The 25,360-nt window shown below is 44.4% G+C and overlaps 1 protein-coding gene across 3 annotated transcripts in view; it reads right to left on the reverse strand.

Annotated features, from left to right (window-relative positions):
* The window catches only part of sema6cb (semaphorin 6Cb), a 270,038-nt gene that overhangs the window by 69,079 nt on the left and 175,599 nt on the right, over positions 1-25,360 (reverse strand). For all 3 annotated transcript variants that reach the window (XM_088327668.1, XM_088327667.1, XM_088327669.1), the window contains 3 exons: positions 13,462-13,711; positions 2,371-2,485; positions 1,627-1,684 (listed from right to left, as the gene is read on the reverse strand). In XM_088327668.1, the coding sequence (XP_088183794.1) occupies positions 1,627-1,684; positions 2,371-2,485; positions 13,462-13,636 (348 nt within the window). In that variant the 5' untranslated portion in view covers positions 13,637-13,711. The remainder of the gene's footprint in view (positions 1-1,626; positions 1,685-2,370; positions 2,486-13,461; positions 13,712-25,360) is intronic.

The raw sequence follows: 25,360 nt of genomic DNA on the forward strand, positions 1-25,360 counted from the left end.
TGTGGTGGAAGATGCGGCTCATTGACAGATTGGCTTTCCGTCTTTTTAAGCTCAGTGCTCTCATTTTTCCTTTGTCAGTCCGTCAACGAACCTATGCCCCGCAAGACGTGGGTTCGGACTCGGTCCTGTTTTCCTGTTGGTATTTTCTGTAATGGTATTGTTCCCGTTTAGTTTGTCCTGATAAATAAAGGTTTCCTGTATCGTTCCCATCTATTTTTGTCCTGTTTATTATTCTCTCCAGTTTATGTTCCTGTCTAGTTTAACCTGTTTATTTTGATATCCTGTTTCATTATCAATCCCGTCTGTCCCGTCCTGTCCGGTATCTGTCCGATATCTGCTCGGGCAATTGGTATCGATCTCGTAGGCCTCTGGTTTTCCTATCATTTCACGCCAGACCAGCTGCCTAACATGCATGACTCCCCATTTTCCGTAAAATAAAAGGCTTGTGTGAGAACATCACGCGTTTGGGTCCTGATCCAGTTCTTGACAGTATGTATAAAAAAAAACCTAGCCAAATTTGGACTCATTTTAATGATATTGATTCCTTCGAAGCAGAGTGCATTCAATCTTTCAATCTAAAAGAATGCTAATCTTAAGCTTTTAGTTTTATTTATTGTAATTTATATTTTTTGTCTGTTTTTCAGAATATCCGCTTCTAAATTGGTTCAAATGGTATGGTTAATAGTTTGATGCATTTTATTAATTTTTTTGTCAATCTTTGAATAGCTGGATTTCCATTTTGTGTGTATTTCGCAGGGGGAAGCACGGCGGCGCAGTGGTTAGCGCGTGTGCGGCACAGTTCTGAGGTCACGAGATCGAACCTCCTGTGTGGAGTTTGCATGTTCTCCCCGTGCTTGCGTGGGTTTCCTCCGGGCACGCCGTTTTCCTCCCACATTCCAAAAACATGCATGTCAGGTTCATTAATTGTGCCCTGTGATTGGCTGGCAACGGGTTCAGGGTGTCCCCTGCCCACTGCCCACTGCCCGAAGACGGCTGGGATGGGCTCCAGCACCCCCTACTGAGGATAAGCGGTGCAGATAATGGATGGATGGGTGTATTTCACGGATGCTCAGCAAAACTTATGAAAATACTAATGACAAAATAATCTGGTTCCATTTCATTGTTTAGCATTTTCAGGGATTTTGTGTCGCTGTTTGACTTTAAATCTGTTCAGTGTGTCAAAAGCAAAAATTGTTTTGTATTTTAAATTTTTTTGTAGATGTGAATAATTTTATATGATTTTTAGGCATGCACTACAAAACATATGAAATTACTAATGTTTTATTATTATTGATAATAAAAGTGAGCCGAGTCAAAAGAGACGGTTTTCTAAATAGAGCTGTCCTCTTGGATAAGACCAGTCGGGGGCGGTGACACTTCACATGACTTCACCATAATGACTGAGAGCAAGCGTGTCGGCGTTATTTTCACACAACTAAAAAAAATAAAATTGAAAATAATTGCGTAGTCTTTTGAGTCAGACTGCCAAAACACATGACGTTGGCAACAATTTCAAGCATTTTCAAGCAATTCACCAAATATTCAGTTTTTCTGATGTTGAACACAACTTCAAGCAGTTTCAAGGATTTCAAGCACCCGTACGAACCTTGGCTCGATGACGCTTACCTGCTGCGGGATGATGTGATCAGAGGACGCCGCCAGATTGACTGCAAAAACGTGATCGCTGCGAGAAAAGGACAGTTGGCAACTTATTCATTTACAAAAAAAAATGTATTACCTTATAAAATTCACATGTAGAAATCTTATTATTGATAATACGTAAATTCATAAAGCTTTGCCCCAGAGTCAGATTTACAAATAAATGAAGCTACGTCTCTTGAATGGAAGACTTTTTCTACTCTGACTCCCACCCGTTTTTGCTCCCGTCTGTCCCCAGGCTTCGAACCGTTTTTGATCCTGACCACGTTTACTCTCCCGTCCCGGTTTTCGACCTTTTATGTCCCCGACCACGTCTATTCGCTTTTCCTGGCTAACAACTCGCTTCCGACCCCGACGATGTTTTTGCTCTCCTGTCCAGTTTCGTTCCCGTCTATTTTTGTCCTGTTTATTATTCCCTCCAATTTTCGTTCCCGTCTAGTTAGTCCTGTTTATTTTCCATATCCTGTTTCATTATCTATCCTGTCTATCCCGTCCTGTCCGGTTTCGACCCCATCCGTCCGATATCAACTCGGGCAATTGGTATCGATCCCGTCAGCCTCTGGCTTCCTATCATTTCACGCCAGACCACTGTCTGACTCCCCATTTCCCCTAAAATAAAAGGGTTGTGTGAGTAACGTCATGCGTTTGGGTCCTGAACGTGTTCTGGTTCATGACAGTGAGATGTTTCACTTAAAATCAAACTTGACTGACCGTGCAGCAATATAGAGCATGTGGTTGATCCTCAGCATCCTCTGGAAGTCCAGACCAAGACGTTCCGTGTCATTGTCTTCAGTCAAGCCCTGGAAACTGGGGAACAGGTAGGACGCTGTGGGAAGACAAAACCAGATATTTGTCATCAACTCCAGGAGAAAAACCAGGAATCTGTTTGTTACTTTGGCTGATTTTCAAAATAAAAGCATCAACAAGCGTCAACTATTGTGTCCAAAGTGAAGATGAGGGACAAGTTGACTAATTCTGGAAGTCGGGGTCAGCAACATGCGACTCTTTCGCGCTTTTCCAAAAATATTGACACATTTAAAAAGATTAGTGAGGAAAATATATTTTAATTTGAAAAAGGTTTCTGTAGGAGTGTGCTTTAAACATGTGTGGAAAATGTATTACATTTCATTAAGGAGCTGTGTGGCTGTAAAGTAGGCTTGAACGTATTTGCTCAAGGTGTGTAATTCTAACCAGTTTGATGTTCCTTTTGGCCGTCTCCTTGTCTTCCTGTCTTTGTTTAAAGGTGTTGGTACTTTTCTAGGGGGGTGGTCTTTTTTCTTTTGTCTCAATATACCAGTACTTTTCCATGTCTTGTGATTTCAATAAAACACAGAGGCAGACGGGGGGTAACCGGCGAGTCGAGAGCGAGTAAATTGTCCGCTCTTCCCCCAACTCACCCAGCTGCAGTTGTTTAAAAACCAAACAAGTCTTTGCCTGACTTTTCTTCTACCGTTAGCCAATTTATGGCTCTCCCACACAACAGTGTTCTGCTACTTAGACCCCACAGTGGCCCTAGCTCCACCCCTTTTAAAGGGACGCGTTTTCAACAAATCGGCCATATATAGACCCTAAAGGTATTAAGACAATAGAGCTGAAGAGAAGAGAGGATTCAACGTCTCTTAGACCGAATGACGCGAATTCATTGCCGATGCGGATGGATTGCCTGAATGTTTGCTCGGTCTTGAGAAGTTACATAACAAAAAGAGTACTGTGGAAAGAACGTTCCTGTCAGGACCAGAATGGAAACAGGACCCAATTGCGTTGCAAGTTTTTTTGAAGGAAAGAGCAAGGGCCCATGATCCGGTGTTCGCTGTGGATCTTCTTCAACATGTCTTGACTTGACTAGATGTTTTTGTGTTTTCCTTGCCCTCATGTAAGTTTTAGATCAGGGGATGATGTAGTCTGTAGTCTGTAATAGTCTGTGGTCTGTGCAGCCCTTTGAGACTCCTTGTGATTAAGGGAGTCACAAATAAACAGGACTTGACTAGACCTTTATATATCCGCCACTAAATTTGTTCAAAAACAATGATGTAACATTGAAATGTCAGCACCACGAGGACAGATGTGTCCTGGAAGTAAGCTACAACGTTTCCTGCGTGTATTTGGAGCAGGAAAAGGAAGAGCCTAAAGAGGCAAAAGTTGCGCAATTTCCCATCGGAGCTTCAATTGAATCAACACAAACGAGGGTCCCGGCGGGGGATCGGCTTCAAATGCTCGTCTAGAATCGACCGCCGAAAGATTGAAGTCGGTCCAAGGCCCCCGTCACCCGCCGAGAGTCGACCCCGCCGGGAAAAAAAGACTTTCGAATCCCGATTTGAATCACCGCCGAGTCCTTTTCCTGAACCTGCGATGGCGCTCTCGCTGATCAAAGCAAAACAAACACGAGGAGCGCAACTTTCGTACAAAGGGAAATTACAAAGGAGGGAACTCATTTTACTTTTGGGGAATTCCCTTTTCGTGAGACCAGTACAGACTTCATGATTGGAGTTTTGTTGCCCGACTGCAGGACAATTGAAGAGTTTCCAATGTAGTGTCCGCAGGCACCAGGTAGACCCCTGAGTAGCCCGCAGACTATCTATCTATCTACCCTGGTCATATCCCTCGAGAGGGGTGACCGACAGCAGGACGAACACGTATACAAAAACAATGAAAAAGTAGCAAAAAACACCCAAAATACCCAAACAAGTGAAGCACCTCGGCACCCAAGTCATTCATGCTTTCGTCCCTCCAGATGAAACGGGACACAAGTGGCCATATCACTCAACAAGTGTCAGAGTGACACAACACACTCTTTTGTTCAACCGCAGAGCCCGACAGCTTTCACTGGTTTACCCCTGCCGCATCATATAAGTGCCCTGCCCATCTTAACATCCCACTATCATTTTACAACAGCTATCCACTCATTCCTATCACCAACAAAGCCCGCAGACTGGTTGTGAAAATAAATCACGGCTTAGTGTGAATTTCCAGGAAAGTTGAGTTCTAACAGCTATCTTTAGTGGTGTACTGACCCTATTTTAAGATCTAATAATTACAACCTTGTAATAACAAGGTGATATCATGTTATTTTAGTAACCCATAATAAACTGGTAGGCCTTCGCCTTGATCAGTAACAAAAAGTAGCTCTTAGCTACTGTCAATAATTGGTAGTGCGGTGGAACTGGTCCATTCATTCAAGTTTCTGGGTACTTACTTGTCAGCTGACCTCACATGGACTGTCAATGTGGTTTATATGGGCTGAATAAATAAATACAAAACTAAAAGGTTGGGGGAATCTGGTTAACAAGGTCCCCCCAGGATTTTTCCATTCAAATTTGAGACTTTTTGAGACATTTTCAAGACCATATCAAATAAAAAATAAAAGACCAATCTCAAACACGGTGGACGCCGACGTCACCTGACTACTGGGATGTTAAAGCCCCGTCCCACGCCAAAAGAACGGAAAATACATTGCGTACCGGGCGGCTGGACAACCCCTTTACTGAAGGGCCACCGACCTGGCTGCGGCCAAACCTGGCCTGAGGGGTCCGGGGTGGCAGTGAGCAAGGCTGCACAGGAGTCATGGTCGGATAAATCCGAGTGCCGACTCTCAAGCCATCGCAGTCGCGAGGACGGGACCAATCACGGGGCAGCGGCTTCCTTGGGGAAGACTGCCAAATGTAACGCACCCAAGGTGAATGCACTGGCCATGTAGTGGAATATCCTGTTTCATTAGCAATCCTGTCTGTCCCGTCCTGTCCAGTATCAACCCCATCTGTCCGATATCTACTCGGGCAATTGGTATCGATCTCGTCGGCCTCTGGCTTCCTACCATTCCACGCCAGACCGCTGCCTAACGTGCATGACTCCCCATTTCCCTTAAAATAAAAGGCTTGTGTAAGGTCACGCGTTTGGGTCCTGTTCCTGTTCTGTTTCAAGACACTAACATGTCTGCACTTTTAATGGTTATATTTAGTTATTTATGGGTAATGGGTTTTAAGGATATGTATTCTGGTTATCATCAGCTACACCGCTTATCCTCAGTAGGGTCGCGGGGGTGCTGGAGCCCATCCTAGCAATCATCGGGAAGTGGGCAGGGGACACCCTCAACTGGTTGCCAGCCAATCGCAGGGCACACAGGGACAGACAACTCACTTGCTCATTCACACCTAGGGACAATTTGGACCTGAAATGCATGTCTTTGGAACGTGGGAGGAAACCGGAGTGCCCGGAGGAAACCCACGCAAGCACGGGGAGAACATACAAACTCCGCACAGGAAGTCTGGAGCTGGATTTGAACCCACGCAGGAGGTTCCCATGACTTGAACTGTGCCGCACATGCGCTAACCACTGCGCCGCCGTGCTGTCCTTCCTTTCTGGATATCGATTCTGCAAATTAATTAATTCTTTGACTATGACGAGAAATATTTTGAATCTGATCGGAATTTCGTATTCCTCCATATTACTCCATCACAATCTCAGGGCTTTTTTATATAGTGAAGAACTTCATACTTCCATGTTTGTAGTTTTTCATCTAACCCAAGCTCCCTCTTTATTCTTTCTCCTCTAAGAAGACGAATCGAACTAATAGTCCAAACATTGACTTCTGGGGCGCTTTTATGGACTCCACTTTGGAGGGAGGAGGCGTACCCGGTGTGAGGACGTCACCTGCCGGACCCTCGGCTGACAAATGGTTCTCATTACACCGACCTCCACTATTAGCGAAGGCGGCGCTACTTCCGCTAATGGCGGGCCCTCGCCTCCGCCGAGATCCATTACAACATCTCTCGCCCATTATGTGCCGTCAACTACTTGCGGTGGTACGATGACCAAAAGTCTCGAGGGACTCTCTTCCTTCTACCTATAACAAGGACCACATGAACATCATCAAATAAATGCTAATCTGATGCACGATGCGTCATCCATCCATTAGCTACACCGCTTATCCTCAGTAGGGTCACGGGGGTGCTGGAGCACATCCCAGCTATCTTCAGGCAGTGGGCAGGGGACACAGGGACAGACAACTCGCTCGCTCATTCACACCTAGGGACAATTTTGAACCGACAGATCAACCTGACATGCATGTTTTTGGAAGGTGGGTGGAAACCGGAGTGCCCGGAGGAGACCCACGCAAGCACGGGGAGAACATGCAAACTCCACACAGGAGGTTCGATCTCATGGCCTCAGAACTTTACTGCAGCCAACTAACCTGACATGAATGTTTTTGAAAGGTAGGAGGAAACCGGAGTGCCCAGAGGAAACCCACGCGAGCACAGGGAGAACATGCAAACTCCACAGAGGAGGTTCGATCCGATGACCTCAGAACTTTACTGCAGCCAATTAACCTGACATGCATGTTTTTGGAAGGTGGGTGGAAACCGGAGTGCCCGGAGGAGACCTACGCAAGCACGGGGAGAACATGCAAACTCCACACAGGAGGTTCGATCTCATGACCTCAGAACTGTGCCACACACGCACTAATCACTGCTCCGCTGTGCTGCCCAATGCGTCATATTTTCCCGAATGGGAACTTGTAATGAGTGCATCAATCGTCACAGACCAAGAACGGAGACAGGACCCAATAGCATTCGTTTTACTCAGTTTTCATTAAGAAAAAGAACAGTGCTTGGATCCACGATCACGGGTAGCAGATGGCAGGAAGGCGGAAGTGGCACTTCTGTGTCGAGCGAGGGTAATCATTGGCAGCAAGAAAGACAAGTCGATGGCCGGGTGGAGGAGCAAAACCAAAACCGGTCCAGAAAAGAGGTCGGCAACAGGTATCAGGCAGGAAACGGGGCAAAAACAGGTCGATGGCCGGGACGGAGGAGCAAAAGCAGAAACGGGTCCAGAAAAAGATCGGCAACAGGTATCGGGCAGGAAAACAGGGCAGGATAATGTCGGAGAATATAAAAGCTTGCCTAGCTGAGCGCATAGGTTTGCAGACAGTCTAACGAGTGTTGTCAGGAAGGCGGGGGTTTCAAAAAGAGGAAGCAGCCAATCAGCATCCACGGCTGTTGCCGCTAACGAAGCAGACTCAGGTGCCCCACCTGTAATCATGACACCAATAGTAACTCATGAAATGTCAGACAGACCTAAATGCAGGACACAAGGAGACGTAAAACAAAAACCCTAATAAGGGCCGTTCATTCAAGAAACAATAAAAGACTAATTATAAGGGATAGGAATCGCGACTACTGAGGAGGGAAAACTCGAGAGCCTTAATAGGGGAACTTGAGAAGGGATCCTGTTGTGGCCAGAATCTTTAAATTCATTTTTGTGCGTTAAAAACCATATCCATAGGATAGAAAGTCATCCAAAGTGCTGCGAGGCAAACACTGAAGATATAAGCAAAAAAACAAAACAATAAATCACAAAAGTAGCGAAAATAACACGGGAGCTGCTGGCGTGGCTGCCATTTGCGACGGCGCCGGAAGTACTGTATATAAACTGGATATCGAAATTAAACGGGACTAACTACACGGGAACAAAATTGGAGATCGATATTACACAGGACAAAATAGACGGGAACAATACCGGACAGGAAACACAGGCAGGGAACCGGACAGAGTTAAAACCCATGTCTTGCGGGGCAGAGGTTCGTTGACGGACCGACAAACGGTGAGTGAGAGCACTGAGCTTAAATAGAAGGGAAGCCAACCTGTCAAAGAGCGAGGCCATGGCAACCGTGACAAGTTAAAAACAAGAAGAAAATCATGATTTTAAGAACAAAAAAACATTTATGACATGTCAGGGTTTCAATGTAAATCTCTTGAATTTCTGTCTCAAGGTAATGAGCTTGTTTTTATATTACTAAATATAAAAACAATGTTTCTCATACACACACACATAAAGTAACGTTTCAATAATGAGTGTAATTATATCTCTTGTACGTTTATCAATCTTGTATTCTTTTATTTTGAAATCATGTTCTTGTGTGCACTGATCTCTGACGCAAAATAAACGTCTCTCTCTGTGGACTTCGACCAGGAAGGACGCGAGTTCTTTTCTCTGATGTTATAATGTAGAATTAAACTCTATACATGTATTTTATCTGTGCAAATATAGCCATTAAACAGTCTTAATAATGTTCATCTCTCACAGACATTAAAAAAAGCTCATTATTCGAACATATTAAAAACAAAATGGAAGCACAAACCAGGACGGAGCACAAAAAGCCACCGGGGTCAGTTTCGGTTATTTGTTTACGTTCGACTGTCGGGGCCGAACGGAATCCTTGTGAATTTGACACTCGCCTGGAAAACAAACGGAGCTGAAATCCTCATTATCGGTTCCTACTTTCACTGCGTGCGCAGAAACACGCAGGAAAAAAATATCAGAAAGACGTTTTGATATCACCTAATGTTTATTTATCACTCGCGGGTCCAAAAGGTCAGCGGTGTTTGTGCGTGCCAGCGCTTTTTCCATGCATAGAACAAGTGGAATGAATTCCGTTCTGCTCCTGCTCCCGTCGTCTCCATAATCATACCATAACAAAGAATCGTCTCAATGACGTTGTCCTGCGCCTTAAAAACACATACAGTGGAACCTCGTTAGTTGGCGGCTCCAGAGCTTAGCGGGTCTAAAAAATATACCTTACCTTCTCAATAAAAGCATTTATTGACTTGACGCCATTGAGCGTGAGCTTATGTCAACTGAGGACACGGTGTGGACACTCTTATTGTGAAGGGGAGGGGGAGGCCCTGACACAATGCTTAGTCATGGTGAGTTACCGCTTCGCTCAACCCTCCCTCCTTCAACTCCTCCCACCTCACCCCCTTCTTATGTGGTGCTCAGTATATCATGGAGGAACTCGGCGACGCAACGAAAGTATATTCTCTTCTGTCACATTTCATCTCAAGTTTGACTTTATTACAGTATACCAAAAGCGAGCGGTTGTTTGTACTACTTAAACACGGCTAATTGTGTGTGGTTTCGTGTATTTGTTGTAAAAGCCGTTCGATGCCGCTAGCTAAAGTATGATGTTATTGTCAGAAGGTAGCTCTTTCCCTTTCATTAAAATAAACGAAGACCATTTTTTTAACTGTTGTCTCCCAAAACGCTTGACAAACACTCATCAAATATCACATTTTCACTGTTTTTATTTTCAATATGTAACCGGTAGTGTTAACAAGCGAAATAAACTGCGATGGCTGCATGTGGTTGAGAGCGGTTAATGCAATCATACCGAATGGTTCGTAGTGGTTTCGCCGCAGTCCTATTCCGTGTACATACAACATATTTTACAGTTTTTTTTTTTTTTGTTATAACATGAATTTCTCTCTCTCTCTCTCTCTCTCTCTCTCTCTCTCTCTCTCTCTCTCTCTCTCTCTCTCTCTCTCTCTCTCTCTCTCTCTCTCTTTCTCTCAAGTTCTCTCTCTCTCTCTCTCTCTCTCTCTCTCTCATGTTCTCTCTCTCTCTCTCTCTCTCTCTCTTTCTCTCAAGTTCTCTCTCTCTCTCTCTCTCTTTCTCTCAAGTTCTCTCTCTCTCTCTCTCTCTTTGTATTCTATATGGTGTACTGTATACAGGGGGGTATACTGTATAACTGTATACGTTTTGTTAATGCATTTTTGAAGGGGTGCCGCGGATTTTCAATTTTCGCGGGTGGTCTCGGTCCCCATTAACCGCGATAACCGAGGGATTACTGTATTCTAGTATACTTTATCGTTGGGAAAGGCATGTGAGCGTTTGTATCGTTCAGGATGTTTACATGTGTGCGCTTGTGTTTATCTGCATATGTAAACTGTTATTATACAGAGGGGGACGCAACTATTTAGCCAGTAGCTTAATGTGGAGGAGTAAGAGTACTTTTCTTCACAAACCTACTCAAGTAAAAGTAAAAGGCTTCAAAACTCGTTCGGGAACTATTACGAGAATATAGCCTTCTGTCAATATAAAACTTCTTGAGTACTTCTCTGATTCTGCTTACATTCAACACTGGGGCGGCAGTAGCTCAGGTGGTAGAGCAGATGTCTCGGGATTCTAGGTTTCTCTGTCAAATGACACTGCTCTCAGGGTCTGTGATAAGTGTGAAGTGTATTGTAAAGCGCTTTGGAGGTCCTTAGTGATTGATAAAGCTCTATATAAATGTAGAGTATTCAATGTTTGGTCTTGCAATGTCAAAAAATGATCAAACAATGTCAAAATATGTGAAGTGAATACTGTGTTTTAGGTCAATCACATAGATATACTATCTGATTGATACTGCATGTGAGGTTGGGAAGGGCGGGCTAGGGCTTCATTTGCGCATCAAAGGTTGCCGTCACAACTCCACCACAAGGGGTACGCCCCTCCCGGAGACCGGAACCCAGAGCTGGTACACGTCTCACCTCGTGAGGGCGGTCTGATTTTGGCCAGCCACAAAGCAGGAGGGTGTCCTAACAGGAGGAGCTGGACTAAGGTCGCTCTGGCAGGTCCAGACCAAGGCTCAGCTCAACGAGAGCCTTGCCAAGCTTGATCAAGCTAGCGGCCAAACCAGTGGGTCAAAGCCAGCAACCTCAGAGTAGCTTTATACCACTGGGAGTCAACTTATCCTACAACACACTGCATCCGGTGGTCCTCGTATTAAACCGGTCTTGAGCCTACCAGGATTCCTACAGCCGAGGACCTAAAGACTGGGCTGTTATCTTCATCAGAGGAGAACATCTCGTTGTTGCTAGGTATAGGCTTGACGTAAAAAGGGGAACTCTATCAAAATACAATAACGTAATAATCCAGCTAATGTTGTTGACTATCCAACTGGTGCCAGATTAAGTTCTCAACTTCTTGTTTTTTTATTATTATTATTGTTTTGTGTTCTATTCAAGCTTGGACCCCATGAACCTTCAATCACGCACATCAAGCGGGGTCAGTCATGCTACTGTTGAAGGATTTTATACATTTGACTTTAAAGGATATTAAAAAAATCACTACCAAGTAAGTACATGTACTCAGTTTGATGCAGTAGAGAGGTTCACTGACTGTTTTTCTTCAAGCTACTTTAAAAGGTTAGGCTGTCTGGAATGCATCAGACGTATTTTGATAACAGAATTCCTGTAAGTGCTGACGAGAGAAGGCCAGACGCACAAGGACAAACATCGCAACGCCCTTCGGTGAGGAGGTGGTGAAGCTGGCACCTGGCGCGCCCATGGGAGGAGTCGGCACGAGAGAGACACTAATTCGTCTAATTCTATGGAGTTCACTTGGTTAAATCATTGAAGAAAATAAATCTGCCCCGTGTGGAAATGCCGGTCTCTTGTCCATCTTTTCACAAAAAGAAACGAGCGCGCATTGTTAGGCGTAAGTTGTGTTTGGTTAATGGAGTCAGATAACTCATTCGAAAAATTTGGTTAACGATACATTTTTAATAGTTTATTTCCTAACACTGTTTACTGCCGCAATGTCACACATATTTTATATCAGCAGGTGCCGTGTCAATCATTAACCCCTGCTGTTTCAGTCACACGTGAAAAATATGACTAGAATAGCTTTCTACCACCTCCGTAATATTGCGAAGATTCGTTCGATGCTGTCCCAATCAGATGCAGAGGTTTTAATTCATGCGTTTATTACTTCTCGGCTCGATTACTGTAATGCATTGCTTTCTGGTCTCCCGATGTCTAGCATCAAAAGTTTGCAGCTGGTTCAGAATGCGGCAGCTAAACTTCTGACTAAGAACAAAAGGTTTGAGCATATTACTCCTATATTGGCCAACTTGCACTGGCTCCCAGTCCACTTAAGATGTGACTTTAAGGTTCTCTTATTAACATATAAATGTTTGCATGGACTTGCACCCTCTTATCTCTCTGATTTGATTTCCCCCTATGTTCCTGGACGGAGTCTGCGCTCGGAAAATGCTGGTTTAAGATCAGGTAATTTTGCAATTGTAATCCTGTGCAGTCTTTAGAAGACATTTTTTGTTATCGAGGGCTATAAAAATAAACGTGAGAAAAAAAAAAAAAGTCTACTTGTGACTCTGAGAGCCAAGAAGTCTGCAGGCTTGAGAGTGTTCTCCATCTGGGCCCCGGTGCTAAGGAATGCCCTGCCTCCGGAGATAAGATCTGCAACCTCAACGGACGTTTTTAAATCGAGGCTTAAGACACACTTCTATTCCAAAGCTTATGACCGATGCCCACCTCATATTCTGTACTGTCCTGTCTTTTTCCGACTGCCTGCCTGGTGGTGATACGAAGGAGAAGGACGATTTGAGATGAGTCAGCGGACCAGCGTTTGACCTGAAGCATGTGAACGCCTGCATGGACCAGCTGGCAGAGATGGGAAGCTGCGTCGTGGCCGTCATAGACTTTCTAGACTTGACTTCCGGACAAATTTTCAACATGTTACCTAGTGTTTACTATGTTTGTCTACTGTAATGCTAAATGTATTTCACCCTGGTCATCCTAAAAGGGGGTTTACCACTTGTGGGGTCCCTTCTCAAGGTTTCTCTTTTTCCTCACGCTGAGGTTTTGAGTTTTTCCTTGCCCGCATGTTGGTTTAAGATCAGGTCATTGTGTCATTGTAATCCTGTGCAGTCCTTTGAGACATTTTTGTGATTAAGGGCGTCATCAATCAATTTGACTTGACTTGACTTGACCCCCTACTGGTAGCATAAATTCAACTGTTTAGGAGGAGGATTTCAGAAAAAAATTATCACAGTGGACATGTGCGGATTACACGAGAAGATGACTTGCTGGTTTTGGCGGCACGACAAAACACTGCAACAAAAAAATACACACTTTCCCTTTAAACTATCATCCTGAGGGTCCGCAGACCCCCTGATTCAGACTGTTGTACAAGTACCTCATTATAAACCTTTCTTCGCGGCATTTAAGTGGATGCTGTACTCACAGTCCGGTCCGACCACGTTGATGGGTTCCAGGTCTTGAGGAAAGGGGGCGGCGACGCCGGCAGGGGGCGGCGGCAAAGAGGAGGCGTTGCCCAGCAACGGCAGCAGCAACAGCAGGAAAGGTTTGGACGAGAGGACCCAAACGGGCGAGTGGGATGGAGGCGGCCCCCGCCTCATGGTGACTAACCCCCGATGTGAGCGCTCAGCAGGAAAGCATGATCCCCCACCGACCGGACGCGGCCCACCACCGACCTGTCCAAATAAAAGGAAACAAATTTGTTATTCACGAGTTGCCATTGGCTGGCCACGAGATGAGGGCGGAGCATCCCTCGGGCTGGAGTGTAATACATAGAAATTGCAAAATGAAGGTTAGGCTGTTTGGAATGCATCAGATGTATTTTGATAACAGAATTCCTGTGAGTGCTGACGGGAGAAGGTCAGACGCACAAGGACAAACATCGTGACGCCCTTCGGCGAGGAGGTGGTGAAAAAAGTATAATAAGCTTAAAGGTGGGGTGCGTAGTTTTAAGTATCATTAAAAAGTTGAAAAAAAAAATCTAATATTTTCCCTATTAAATATGTGTTAACAATGCCCAACTGAGTTCAAAGAGCCTTTATATATATATATATTCATCCACCACGCTTATCTGCACAACAAGAAGAGCTGATTTCTGTCAAAAACCGGAACAGGAGGAGGACCCAAATGCGTGACGTTTGTCACACAAGCTTTATTTTACGGGAAATGGGGCAGTCATTCACGTTAACCCAAAACGCCAGCAGTCTGGCGTAGAATGACAGGAACCCAGAGGTTGACGGGATCGATACCAATTGCACGAACAGTTATCGGACAGATGGGGTCGATACCGGACAGAACGAGACAGACAGGATTGATATCAGGCACTGGAGACTGGAGTCCGATAACAAGCAGGACGAGATAGACTGAAACGATACCAGACACTGGAGACCGAAATTAAACGGGACAAACTAGACGGGAACGCTACCAGACACGGGAGATCGATAACAAACAGAACAAAATAGGCAGCAAAGAAACTGGAGATCGATGTTAAACAGGACAAAATAGACAGGAACGATACTGACAGGAAACACAAGCAGGAAACCGGACAGAGTCAAAACCCACGTCTTGCGGGTGCAGAGGTTCGTTGACAGACTAACAAAAGGTGAGTGAGAGCACTGAGCTTGAATAGGAGGGAAACCAATCAGTCAATGAGTCGCAGCTGGTGCCCAATGGGCGGGGCCCATGGGCAACCATGACAATTTCAGCCAGAAAAAAGTCAGCAATTCGGATATTTTGCGTACACCAGCTTTAAAATCAGATGGGAGAGAGGACAGTTATTTCACGCACATGCCCGGGGTTTTCTTTAATTGTAGGATGAAAATGGTGAAAGTAAGAAAAGTAACTGCTTCAAATCAAGTGTAAATGCCGACCCGAACCCCCCCGAAAAGCTGAAAAAAATAAAGTTTATTCAAATACATCTAAGAGAGACATGTACGTGCATGCGCCGTACAAGCAGCTTAACAAAAGCTGCAATGATGATTTCAGCCAGAAGATGGCATCAGCCAGTAGAATATTTTGAAATTAGACACCACCTTTATCTGTCTATCTATATATATATTTATATGTATATTACAAATTGATTTTCATTACATTTGGATTTAAATGTTTAAAACAGGGTCTCCAACCATTTTCCTTTTTATTACTAATTAACGCAAAGGCGTTGATTAAGTGACCACCCAATATCCTGCGATTGTTGTTTTGTCGCCACCAATATTATGTGATCACACGAGAGGATTTCTTCTTCTGAGGGAGGCCGTGAGAGATGATAATGGAGAAGCACCGACTGAGGGAGAGAACTGCTGCCTTATGGTTTGCTTTGCGTGTTTCAACACCAAAAACACGGAGTTTGTGGTGAAAAATCAAATATTTGGTTGTGATATTTTGTTTGTTTATGGCCATTAGTGTCATGGTTACCGATGTGATTCACCTGTGCCCGCTCCTTTGGCGCCAACTGCCTCGGACTCTGATTGGCTCCCTGTCCCTATTTATACCCTCTCCTATCAGTCCCCTTTTGTCAGTCCGTCTGCAAACCTCAGTTAACTTTTTCGACCCTGACTCCCACCTGTTTTTGCTCCCGTCTGTTTTCGACCCGTTTTTGATCCTGACCACGTCTACTCTCCCGACCCGGCTTTCGATCTTTTTGTCCCCGACTACGTCTACTTTCCTTTCCTGGCTTACGACTCGCTTCCCACCTTGTTTTTGCTCTCCTGTCTCTGCTACGACACGTTTTTCCGATCCAGACACCGCCATCGCTCGCCACAGAAGATCCATTTCCGCATTCAGAGCGACCTGCGATCACCGGATCGTGGGGGCAACGCTTTCCTTTCTTCCGATATAACTGAGAGAAACGTAACGCAAGTGGGTTCTGTCTCCGTTCCGGTCTTGACAACTAGAGCAAATCGTTTGAACACTAAGCACAGAGAAGGAGCGATTCTGAAGGCAGGGGGAGCGCGACAAAAATCCCAACACGACACAACGCTTCGTCCTTAAACTGCACCGCCGCCAAGGTCACCAGGGCGTCTGATTCACACGACGCTCCCGGGACGTTCCCGATTCGCCGGAAGGACGCGGCGCTCCGAAAAGGCTGGCCAATTGTCCTATTGTCGGCAATTTCCATCGACGTGAACTCTGCGATGCGTCGCCGGCGTTGTCGGCTCGCCCGCCAGACAAAAAGGTTGCGTCAGCTTCAGAGCACAAAAGAGATTCTTTCCTCGGATTTATTCTGCTTTGTCGACTCGGGGCCGAAAAACAGACAACATGGCACGGCTGCGGACCGTAGGGAGGGGGGGGGGGATAAACCTTCCCATTCAATGCAAAGAAAAAGAGGAGGATGCAGGGATGGAGGAAAACAAGATGTATACTGTATTTATTTGTATAATTTGTTTTTTGCTTCGTGAAGGTTTTTGCAGGAAACGCGAAGCAAAAAATGATGCATCGTATTTTCAGGACTATCAAGAAGTGACTTTGTGCTCGTCTGCGTTTTTTTGCGAGTGTACTTTTTTGTATTTTTCTCGTTTATTCTTTTCAGTCATGTTGCGACAAACATCATATGACAGAAGGAACAAATCACCCAATAAGAGAAGAGGGATGACAGACGAAGTCTCACTAAAGCACTCATTTGTGTTCTGAGAACAATAAGTGCTTCTTGTTGGGGTAGTTTAAAGGCTAATAAAACTGTAAACGGTCTGCATTTATATAGCGCTATTCGCCTCCCGAAGCGCTTTACAATGTCCTTCACATTTACCCATTCACACACACACTCACACACCAATAGCAGTGTCAGCCATGCAAAGCAACGACCTGCTTATCAAGGGCATTAGGGATTCAGTGTCTTGCCCAAGGACACTTGAACATTCGACAGAGGAACCGGGAATCCCATGACACCTGCTCTACCACCTGAGCTACCGCCGCCCCAGTGTTGAACGTTGGAAGAATTAGAGAAGTACTCAAGAAGTTTTAAATCGACAGAATATTCTGGACACCGTTGTGAGTTAGGCAAAGGCTACATTCTCGAACCTCATTCGAGCGTGTTACATCCTGAGCTACTGCTGTCCCTAATCATCTGTCAGTCTATTAAAAAATGATCAGTTTATTGACTCACAATATTTACAGTTTCTGAGAAGTTTTTCTTTTCACTTCCTTTCTCTCTTCACTCTCTAACAACAATATATTATGTAAAACCTACTTGTGAAAAATGTAAAGTTTAAAGTGTGATTGAACGTGCACAAAGAGTGAGCCGCAAGAGCGTGTCAAAACAGAGTTTCGGAGACACTCCGACAAAAGGCGACTCGCAAGACAGCGTTTAAGTAGTCAGGAAGCAATCTGTCAACGCGTTTCAGCTGGTGTCCATGGGCGGGGCCAATTGGGCGCCGTGGCAACCGTGACAGAACCTGGCGCCACGCGGCGGGGACCAATTGGGCGCCATGGCAACTGTGACAGCAAATTATACTCCGGAGTGACTTATAGTCCGGGAATTACATGATTTAAAATTTCTTTTATGAACACTGCACACCAGGGTTGCAAATATAATTCCAGTGTCATCTTCTGTTAATAACAACGAAGACGATCTCGAATCTAGAGGTCCGTAAAAGTCGGTAAATGTTTCATCGGTTTTCGATGGCGGGCCGGGATCCAAAACACAACTCGAGCCCCAATACAAAATCCATCATCGAATTAAGAAACACATATTTAACGTCGGTCTAATGAGTTTCCCTTCTCGGAAGACTCTACCTAATTCATGTTAGAGCTACATTAGCTCGATGTTTTATCGATCTTCCCGGATGGAAATTTGGCTTTTCCGCTACCCTAGTCTTTCGGTTTCGACCCCGACGCCAATTTCTGCCAGATTTAACGTGCCCGGGAGTTGGAGCGGGGTCTCGAGGCTTCGGGGACCCCGGGTCGGCGTAAAATCCATGAACCCGGTCAGCGCGGAGGACGGGTTAAGCGACGGATCCCATAAGAGTCTCTTTGAGTGGCATTGATGGGGAAGGGGGTCCCGACCCCACCCTCGTCATCTCGCTTGGCGTCTGGCGACAGACTTCACAACTCGCTTACAATTATTCAAAGTTGCTGCCTGAAATAAGACGAGGGCTGCAACAATTCATCGATGTAGAAATGGTTGCCAGACAAAGTAAGACATCTAGTCAAGTCAAGTCATGTTTATTTGTATAACCCTTAATCACAAAGAGTCTCAAAGGGCTGCACAGACCACAGATTATTGCACACTACAGACTATTATGACATCACCCCCTGATCTAAGACCAACATGAGGGCAAGGAAAAACTCCAAACCTCAGTCAGGTCAAGTCATGTTTATTTGTATAACCCTTAATCACAAAGAGTCTCAAAGGGCTGCACGGACCACAAATTATTGTAAACCACAGACTATTATGACACCATCCCCTGATCTAAGACCAACATGAGGGCAAGGAAAAACTCAAAACCTCAGTCAAGTCAAGTCATGTTGATTTGTATAACCCTTAATCACCAAGAGTCTCAAAGGGCTGCACAGACCACAAATTATTGTAAACCACAGACTATTATGAAACCATCCCCTGATCTAAGACCAACATGAGGGCAAGGAAAAACTCCAAACCTCAGTCAAGTCAAGTCATGTTGATTTGTATAACCCTTAATCACCAAGAGTCTCAAAGGGCTGCACAGACCACCAATTATTGTAAACCACAGACTATTATGACACCATCCCCTGGTCTAAGACCAACAAGAGGGCAAGGAAAAACTCAAAACCTCGGGTTTGGGGTCAAATATGACACCTAAATTTTCTACCCTCATTCCACAATACCAGTTCAGGGTGTTCCCTGCCCACTGCCCGAAGATAGGTGGGATGGGCTCCGGCACTCCCGTAACCCTACTGAGGATAAGCGGTGCAGATAATGGATGGATGGATAGTACATAGAGTAGGCCGTGGAAAGAAAAGACTGCACGAGTGGATAAACGCCTTCTTTTTCACGGCCTCGGAAATGCTAATGCAGCCTTTAGAACGGAAATCCCTTGCAGTGTGTTTTTGTTTTTCCCTCTTGGTACTCAAAGCTGAAAAATTTAAGGATCCGCCACGGAAGGCGGGCGCCGGGCAGGTGAGACCCCTTCTCTCCCTTCCCCGAGCGAAACGAGCGAGGTTCCCGTCATCCCGAGCGAGTCCGATTCGCGACGAGCGCCTTCAAAGGCGGTAATTGGAGCTCGACCTGAAGAAGCGACACCCCCGTCCGACACCCTTCGGCCCGCCGTCTCGGCCCGCCGGGGGATTTGTGCTCCCAATTATTGGCCGGCGCTCCCCGATCCCGCTTCCAATTTGCCGCGGCCGGCTTCTGGAAATCTAATGAGCTAACTTTCTCCCGCCCGCAGGTGCAAAAGGGGAAGCATGCCGGTGGCTGTCACTGGATGCGAAAATCAGGGGTGGGGGGCGGTTTTGCGGTCAGCTGCCTGTTCCCCAACAATGGAGCGTTTGTCCCACCGCCGTCCACGTTCCCGTCACGGGTTGTTTTTCTGCCGCGGCATTAGAGGACGCGTGAGCTTGTTTTCCCGATCTTGCGAGATTGGACTGCTTTGTCATGAATAAAGACGAGTCGGCGCTATGATGGGAAAGCCACGGGCACGATGTACAAGTAAATCCAAGTGACCTAAAAATGGATCGCAAACCGGAGATTGGAACAAAATTCAAATGAAAATTCCGATTTCATCCTGGTCATGTCTAATTTTTAGAAGTTATGACCAAATATTTTACTGATTGCAGCTTGTAATCCGCCGTATAGGAATTTATTTTCAGGGGCATTTAATTCCATTTCATTTCGCTGCACTTGGCGGTAATGCTCACTTCAGAGCCGAAGTGTTAAGTTTGAGTCTGCGCTTCCAAATGCAGATGTCAGGACCAGAACGAAAACAGGACCCAATTACGTTACGTTACTAAAGTTTTATTAGTAGAAATAGAGAGGGCTGCACCCATGATCCAGTGTTAGCTGGGCGCGGAAAGCAAGTCGCTCTTGTACTCAGAAGATGTTCCGAACGCAAAAGTGGAACCTGCGTAGCAAGCGATGACGGTGTCAAGGGCGGAAAAAAACGGTCGGTAGCCAAGACTGCGAGAGCAAAGCGTGGTCAGGGTCGGAAGCGAGTCGCAAGCCAGAATAGGAGAGAAGACGTCGTCGGGGACAAAAAGAGGTCGAAAGCCGGGACAGGAGAGCAGACGTGGTCAGGATCAAAACGGGTCGAAGCCGGGGACAGACAGGAGCAAAAACGGGACAGGTGGGAGTCAGGGTCGAAAAAGGCTTGGCTCGTGTTCACTAAGGTTTGCAGACGGACTGACAAAATGACATGCCATTCCTGGAATTAGAAGAAGTATTTTCATATTTCGAATTAAAATTAGAATTGTCTTTATTGTCCAATAATAAAGGCTTAAAAATGTCTTCTTTCAATAAAATTGTGAGAAAACGTTATGCGATTGGGTCTACCCTGTGTGCTGGTCGTGACAAACACTATGCAGTGTTCTGGTTTGTCCTAGACGCATCATTTTTGCTGGGGACGCAACTTTTTTGACACCCAATTGTCATTATCATTTTTCAACAAAGATTTACCGCACTCCAAACTTTTCGTCAGGCAGATCCACCATTGTTGTTTTGGTCTCGCGGTTCGAGTTTTGCACGCCGATCTCCAGTTCGAGTTTTGTAGTGAAAGTCCGTCTTTTTTTAGAGAACCGGCTTTTTCGGCTCAACTCATTCAAGAGCCAGCTCTCCAACGGCTCACTTGCTTTGATGCATTATATTCGAATGATGATGTTGTATAAAGAAGTTAAGAAAAAAGGGAAGTATAAAAGGAGAAAATGAAAAAAGGTTTGTGGTGATCCCGTTTAATCCGTATATTACCAACAATAATTGAATGCAGAAAATGAATTCATCATTTGAAAACTTCATTCTATTTGCATGTATTTTTTCCTTCTACAGTGAACGTCCAAGCGACCTTATTTTTGAACTTTTTTTTCTAATAAACCTCATTCATGTCGAGCAACTCGGTGTCTCACAACAAAATGTTCGTGAACAATATATATGATATAAGGAAACACATGTACAATATATGTTAAACTACATCAATAAACAGGTTTAAAAAAATATATATATTTTTTTGTATTTGTAAGGAAAACACGACAGTTTGTAAGGGCATGGAGCACACTCAATTTTAGGGAGCCATAGATCTCTGTTGGGGCACCGCTCGCACATTCTCAGCGCACAAGAAAATCGAGCCAGCGCACAAGGGTCCTAAACGGCTCTTCAGGTTGTTTTTGCTTCTTTCATCCCAACATAACCAAATATGATGTAAAATGATGCACAAAATGACTTAAAGGAAGGGGGTGGGGGAATAGAACAAAAAAGAAAAAAATACCAAAATGAAAAAGTAGTGAAAAGCTGAGAAAAAAGGAAGAGAAAAAAAAGAAGGAAAAATTTTGAAAAAAGCCAGAAAAAAGGAAAAGAAAGAAATGTAGGAAAAAGGTAAGTAGAGAACAAAAAGAAAAAAGTAACAGCTCGGAAAAAAGAAACACAATGAGATTTTTTTTTAAAGGAATTTAAAAAAAAGTAGAAAAAAAAGCACGGAAAAAAGAAGAAAAAGTTTGCGTTGCATTCAAAGAATTTCCAATTATACTAAGTCAATCTTGTTGCCAACATTGTACTTCCACTCAAAAATGTGATTAAGTACAGTTCTTTATCGTGCAACCGACTCAATAAGCCCCCAAAAATGTTAATATTATGCGACAAAATATATCAGGAAATAAAAAGAAATGGATATTTTGTGAAAGAATTGTAAGACCAAACGACGTTTGTAGGCCATTGTACATGAGTCAATTCATTCAAAAGAAAAAAATCATTTTGCATTGCCGGAAACTCAGCAAAATGTAACTTGATGTCAAGTTTTGGACATGTTTGATAATGACTCAGTTGCCACACTTGGGATTGCCGTTGCTCACTGTTGTTTCAAGCGTTGCTCACCGACTTTGTGTGAACGTTCAGACCCGGAAGGAAAATGACAGGGAACATTGGTCGGGACCCATCGATTTTTGAGCATGCGAGTCCCCGGGACCCATCACTTTTCACAGCTCAAATAAATACAGACCACGTCTAGTTGAAAAATGCCAACACTATTTTCGTCTTCATTCGAATCCGAACTGGTCGGTTGACGTGTAACGCGCTTAACCAAACACCGAGACGATAACGCAAGCGATTATTCAATACGCGTGGAAAATCAGGATAGCACGTCCGGGGTGCGCGGGTTCAATCGCGGCCGCAGCCGATCGCAGATAAAACGGATGAAATGCGCTTCTGATTGGGCTCTTAATGGCCGCCCGGTCCGGGCCAAGAGCGGATGATAAAAATCTCCCGCAGACTTATTATTTTTATTGCCAAGCGCACATTCATACACGCCAGACCTCCCGGTCGTTATCGCGCTTCTAATCGGGAGGAAAATTCATCTTCGGGTCATCGCCTCCTTAGCGCGTCTGCGAGACGGTCCGGAGGTTACCACTTAAGTCTCTATTAAAGCTAGCTAGCTAGCTAGCTTTCTCTAGCTAGAGAGAGAGCTAGCTAGCTAGAGATAGAGAGAGAGAGATATAGAGAGATAGGTAGAGAAAGAGAGATAGATAGAGAGAGACAAATACAGAGAGATAGATATAGATATAGATAGATAGGGATAGATATAGAGAGAGAGATAGAGATAGATAGATAGATATAGAGAGATAGCTAGAGATAGATAGATTGAGGATAGATAGAGGATAGCTAGAGATAGATATATATATATATATATATATATATATACATATAGCGAGAGAGATAGAGATAGATATATATATATATATATAGCGAGAGAGATATGTATATATATAGCGAGAGAGATAGATTATATATATATATATATATATATATATATATATATATATAGATATATATATATATATATATATATATATAGCGAGAGAGAGAGAGAGAGAGAGAGATAGAGAGAAAGAGATAGAGGGATAGAGATAGAGAAATAGAGATAGAGAAATAGAGAGAGAGAGATAGAGATAGAGAGAGAGATAGAGAGATAGATAGAGAGATAGAGCGAGAGATAGAGAGAGAGATAGAGCGAGAGATAGAGATAGAGCGAGAGCGAGAGAGATAGAGCGAGAGCGAGAGAGAGCGAGCGAGAGCGAGAGATAGAACGAGAGCGAGAGAGATGATAGATAGATGATAGAGGGATAGATAGAGGGATAGAGATAGATATCGATTTTATAAATATATATATATATATATATATATATATATAGGGCAGCACGGCGGCGCAGTGGTTAGCGCTTGTGCGGCACAGTTCATGTCATGGGAACCTGTCGTGGGTTCAAATCCAGCTCCAGACTTCCTGTGCGGAGTTTGTATGTTCTCCCCGTGCATGCGTGGGTTTCCTCCGGGCACTCCGGTTTCCTCCCACGTGAGCGAATGAGTTGTCTGTCCCTGTGTGCCCTGCGATTGGCTGGCAACCAGTTCAGGGTGTCCCCTGCCCACTGCCCGGAGATGGCTGGGATGGGTTCCAGCCCCACCCGCGACCCTAATGAGGATAAGCGGTACGGCTGATGAGATGAGATATATATATATATATATATATATGAGAGAGAGAGATAGAGCGAGAGATAGAGCGAGAGATAGAGCGAGAGAGAGAGCGAGAGAGAGAGCGAGAGCGATAGAGAGAGAGAGATGATAGATAGATGATAGAGATAGATAGAGGGATAGAGAGATAGATATCGATTATATATATTTATATATATATATATATATATATATATATATATGAGAGAGAGAGAGCGAGAGATAGAGAGAGCGAGAGATAGCGAGAGATAGACAGAGAGAGAAAGCGAGAGAGCGAGAGAGCGCAAGAGATAGAGAGAGAGCGAGAGAAAGCGAGAGAGAGAGCGAGAGAAAGCGAGAGAGAGAGCGAGATGATAGGGATAGAGAGATAGATATCGATTATATATATATATATATATATATATATATATATATGAGAGAGAGATAGAGAGAGAGAGAGATAGAGAGAGAGATAGAGATAGAAAGAGAGATAGATAGACAGATAAGATTTTTAAAGCATGTCATGTCGTTTTTATTAATGCAGGCACTAATAGGCACCAGCTCGGTAGCCTAGATGGTAGGGCGCCCGCTCCGAGACTGGGAGGTCGCTGGTTCGAGCCTCGGCCGAGTCATACCTAAGACTTACAACATTGGTACTCATTGCCTCCCTGCTTGGATCTCGGGATTAAGGGTTGGAATTGGGGGGCTTGCTCACCTAATGACTAAAATGGCTGCGCCCTGTTTGGCTGCGGCTGCATCGGCTCGCTACAGTTTAACTGGACGGGTCAGATGTATTGACATTTCGTTCTGTGTGCATTGTTACAAAGAATGACAATAAAAGTAAATTCTTCTTCTATTACAAGGCTTAGGACTGAAAAAAAGCTTGCAATTGGCCAGCAGTGGTGTCAATCAAATGTCAGAGGCTAAAGACCATATTGGGAATCATCTGCTGATTTTTAAAAGGGGAATTATAGAGAGAAAATAAATGATTACAACGAGGATCCTCAAACTATGTAGAAATGCTTTTAGGTGGATTTTTTTTTAACTGTCAGCTTTGTGGTGTGTTAGGAGTAAATATTTTACACAGTTGGATTCATTGCACGGTCCTGGATTTCATGAGTCATGTTTAAGCGGAATCCTATAATCAGCTGACTGAAGACATGAGTTGTTTTCTCAACAGCCGGCGGGCCACCAGAACGCCAAGGGGTGATATTAGGTGAGAACGTGAGTGATTTGTCTATTTTTCTTGTCTTTGTGGTTTAAGTCAGGAACCCTTTCGAGATGGCGCAGGTCCACAGCGCAGAAGCACAGATTAGTGCAATCAGACCTTTGTACTTTATGAGGTCCATGTTCTTCACAAGGAAATGCAGGCGGCGAGGTGACCGTGTCCAGAACACAAGAGGCAAATACAAGGTTTGTATACTTTTTGATGGCAAAAATTCAAGTATTTTTCAAGCACTTTCAAAGATGAGAACCAGACCTCAGAGTGCGAGATCGAGACAGCCTTGCCTGTAATTTGAAGGCGGTTGCAACAAGAATTATTCAAAGGGTAAAAACACCATAAACGTTCACAATGGGGTTGTCTCCCATGATTTCTCTGCCGTAAAACATGGCAACAATTTCATTGACAAGGACTTAACCGAAAATGTAAGCGCTTTTCAGACCTTGAAAGCACAGGATTAAAATGTAAGCATTTTTAAACATTTCAAGCACCCATTTTAACCAGACAGAC

This window comes from Urocampus carinirostris, chromosome 2 (genome assembly GCF_059441175.1).
Source record: "Urocampus carinirostris isolate Australia breed hairy pipefish chromosome 2, RoL_Ucar_1.0, whole genome shotgun sequence".
NCBI classification, from domain to species: domain Eukaryota; kingdom Metazoa; phylum Chordata; class Actinopteri; order Syngnathiformes; family Syngnathidae; genus Urocampus; species Urocampus carinirostris.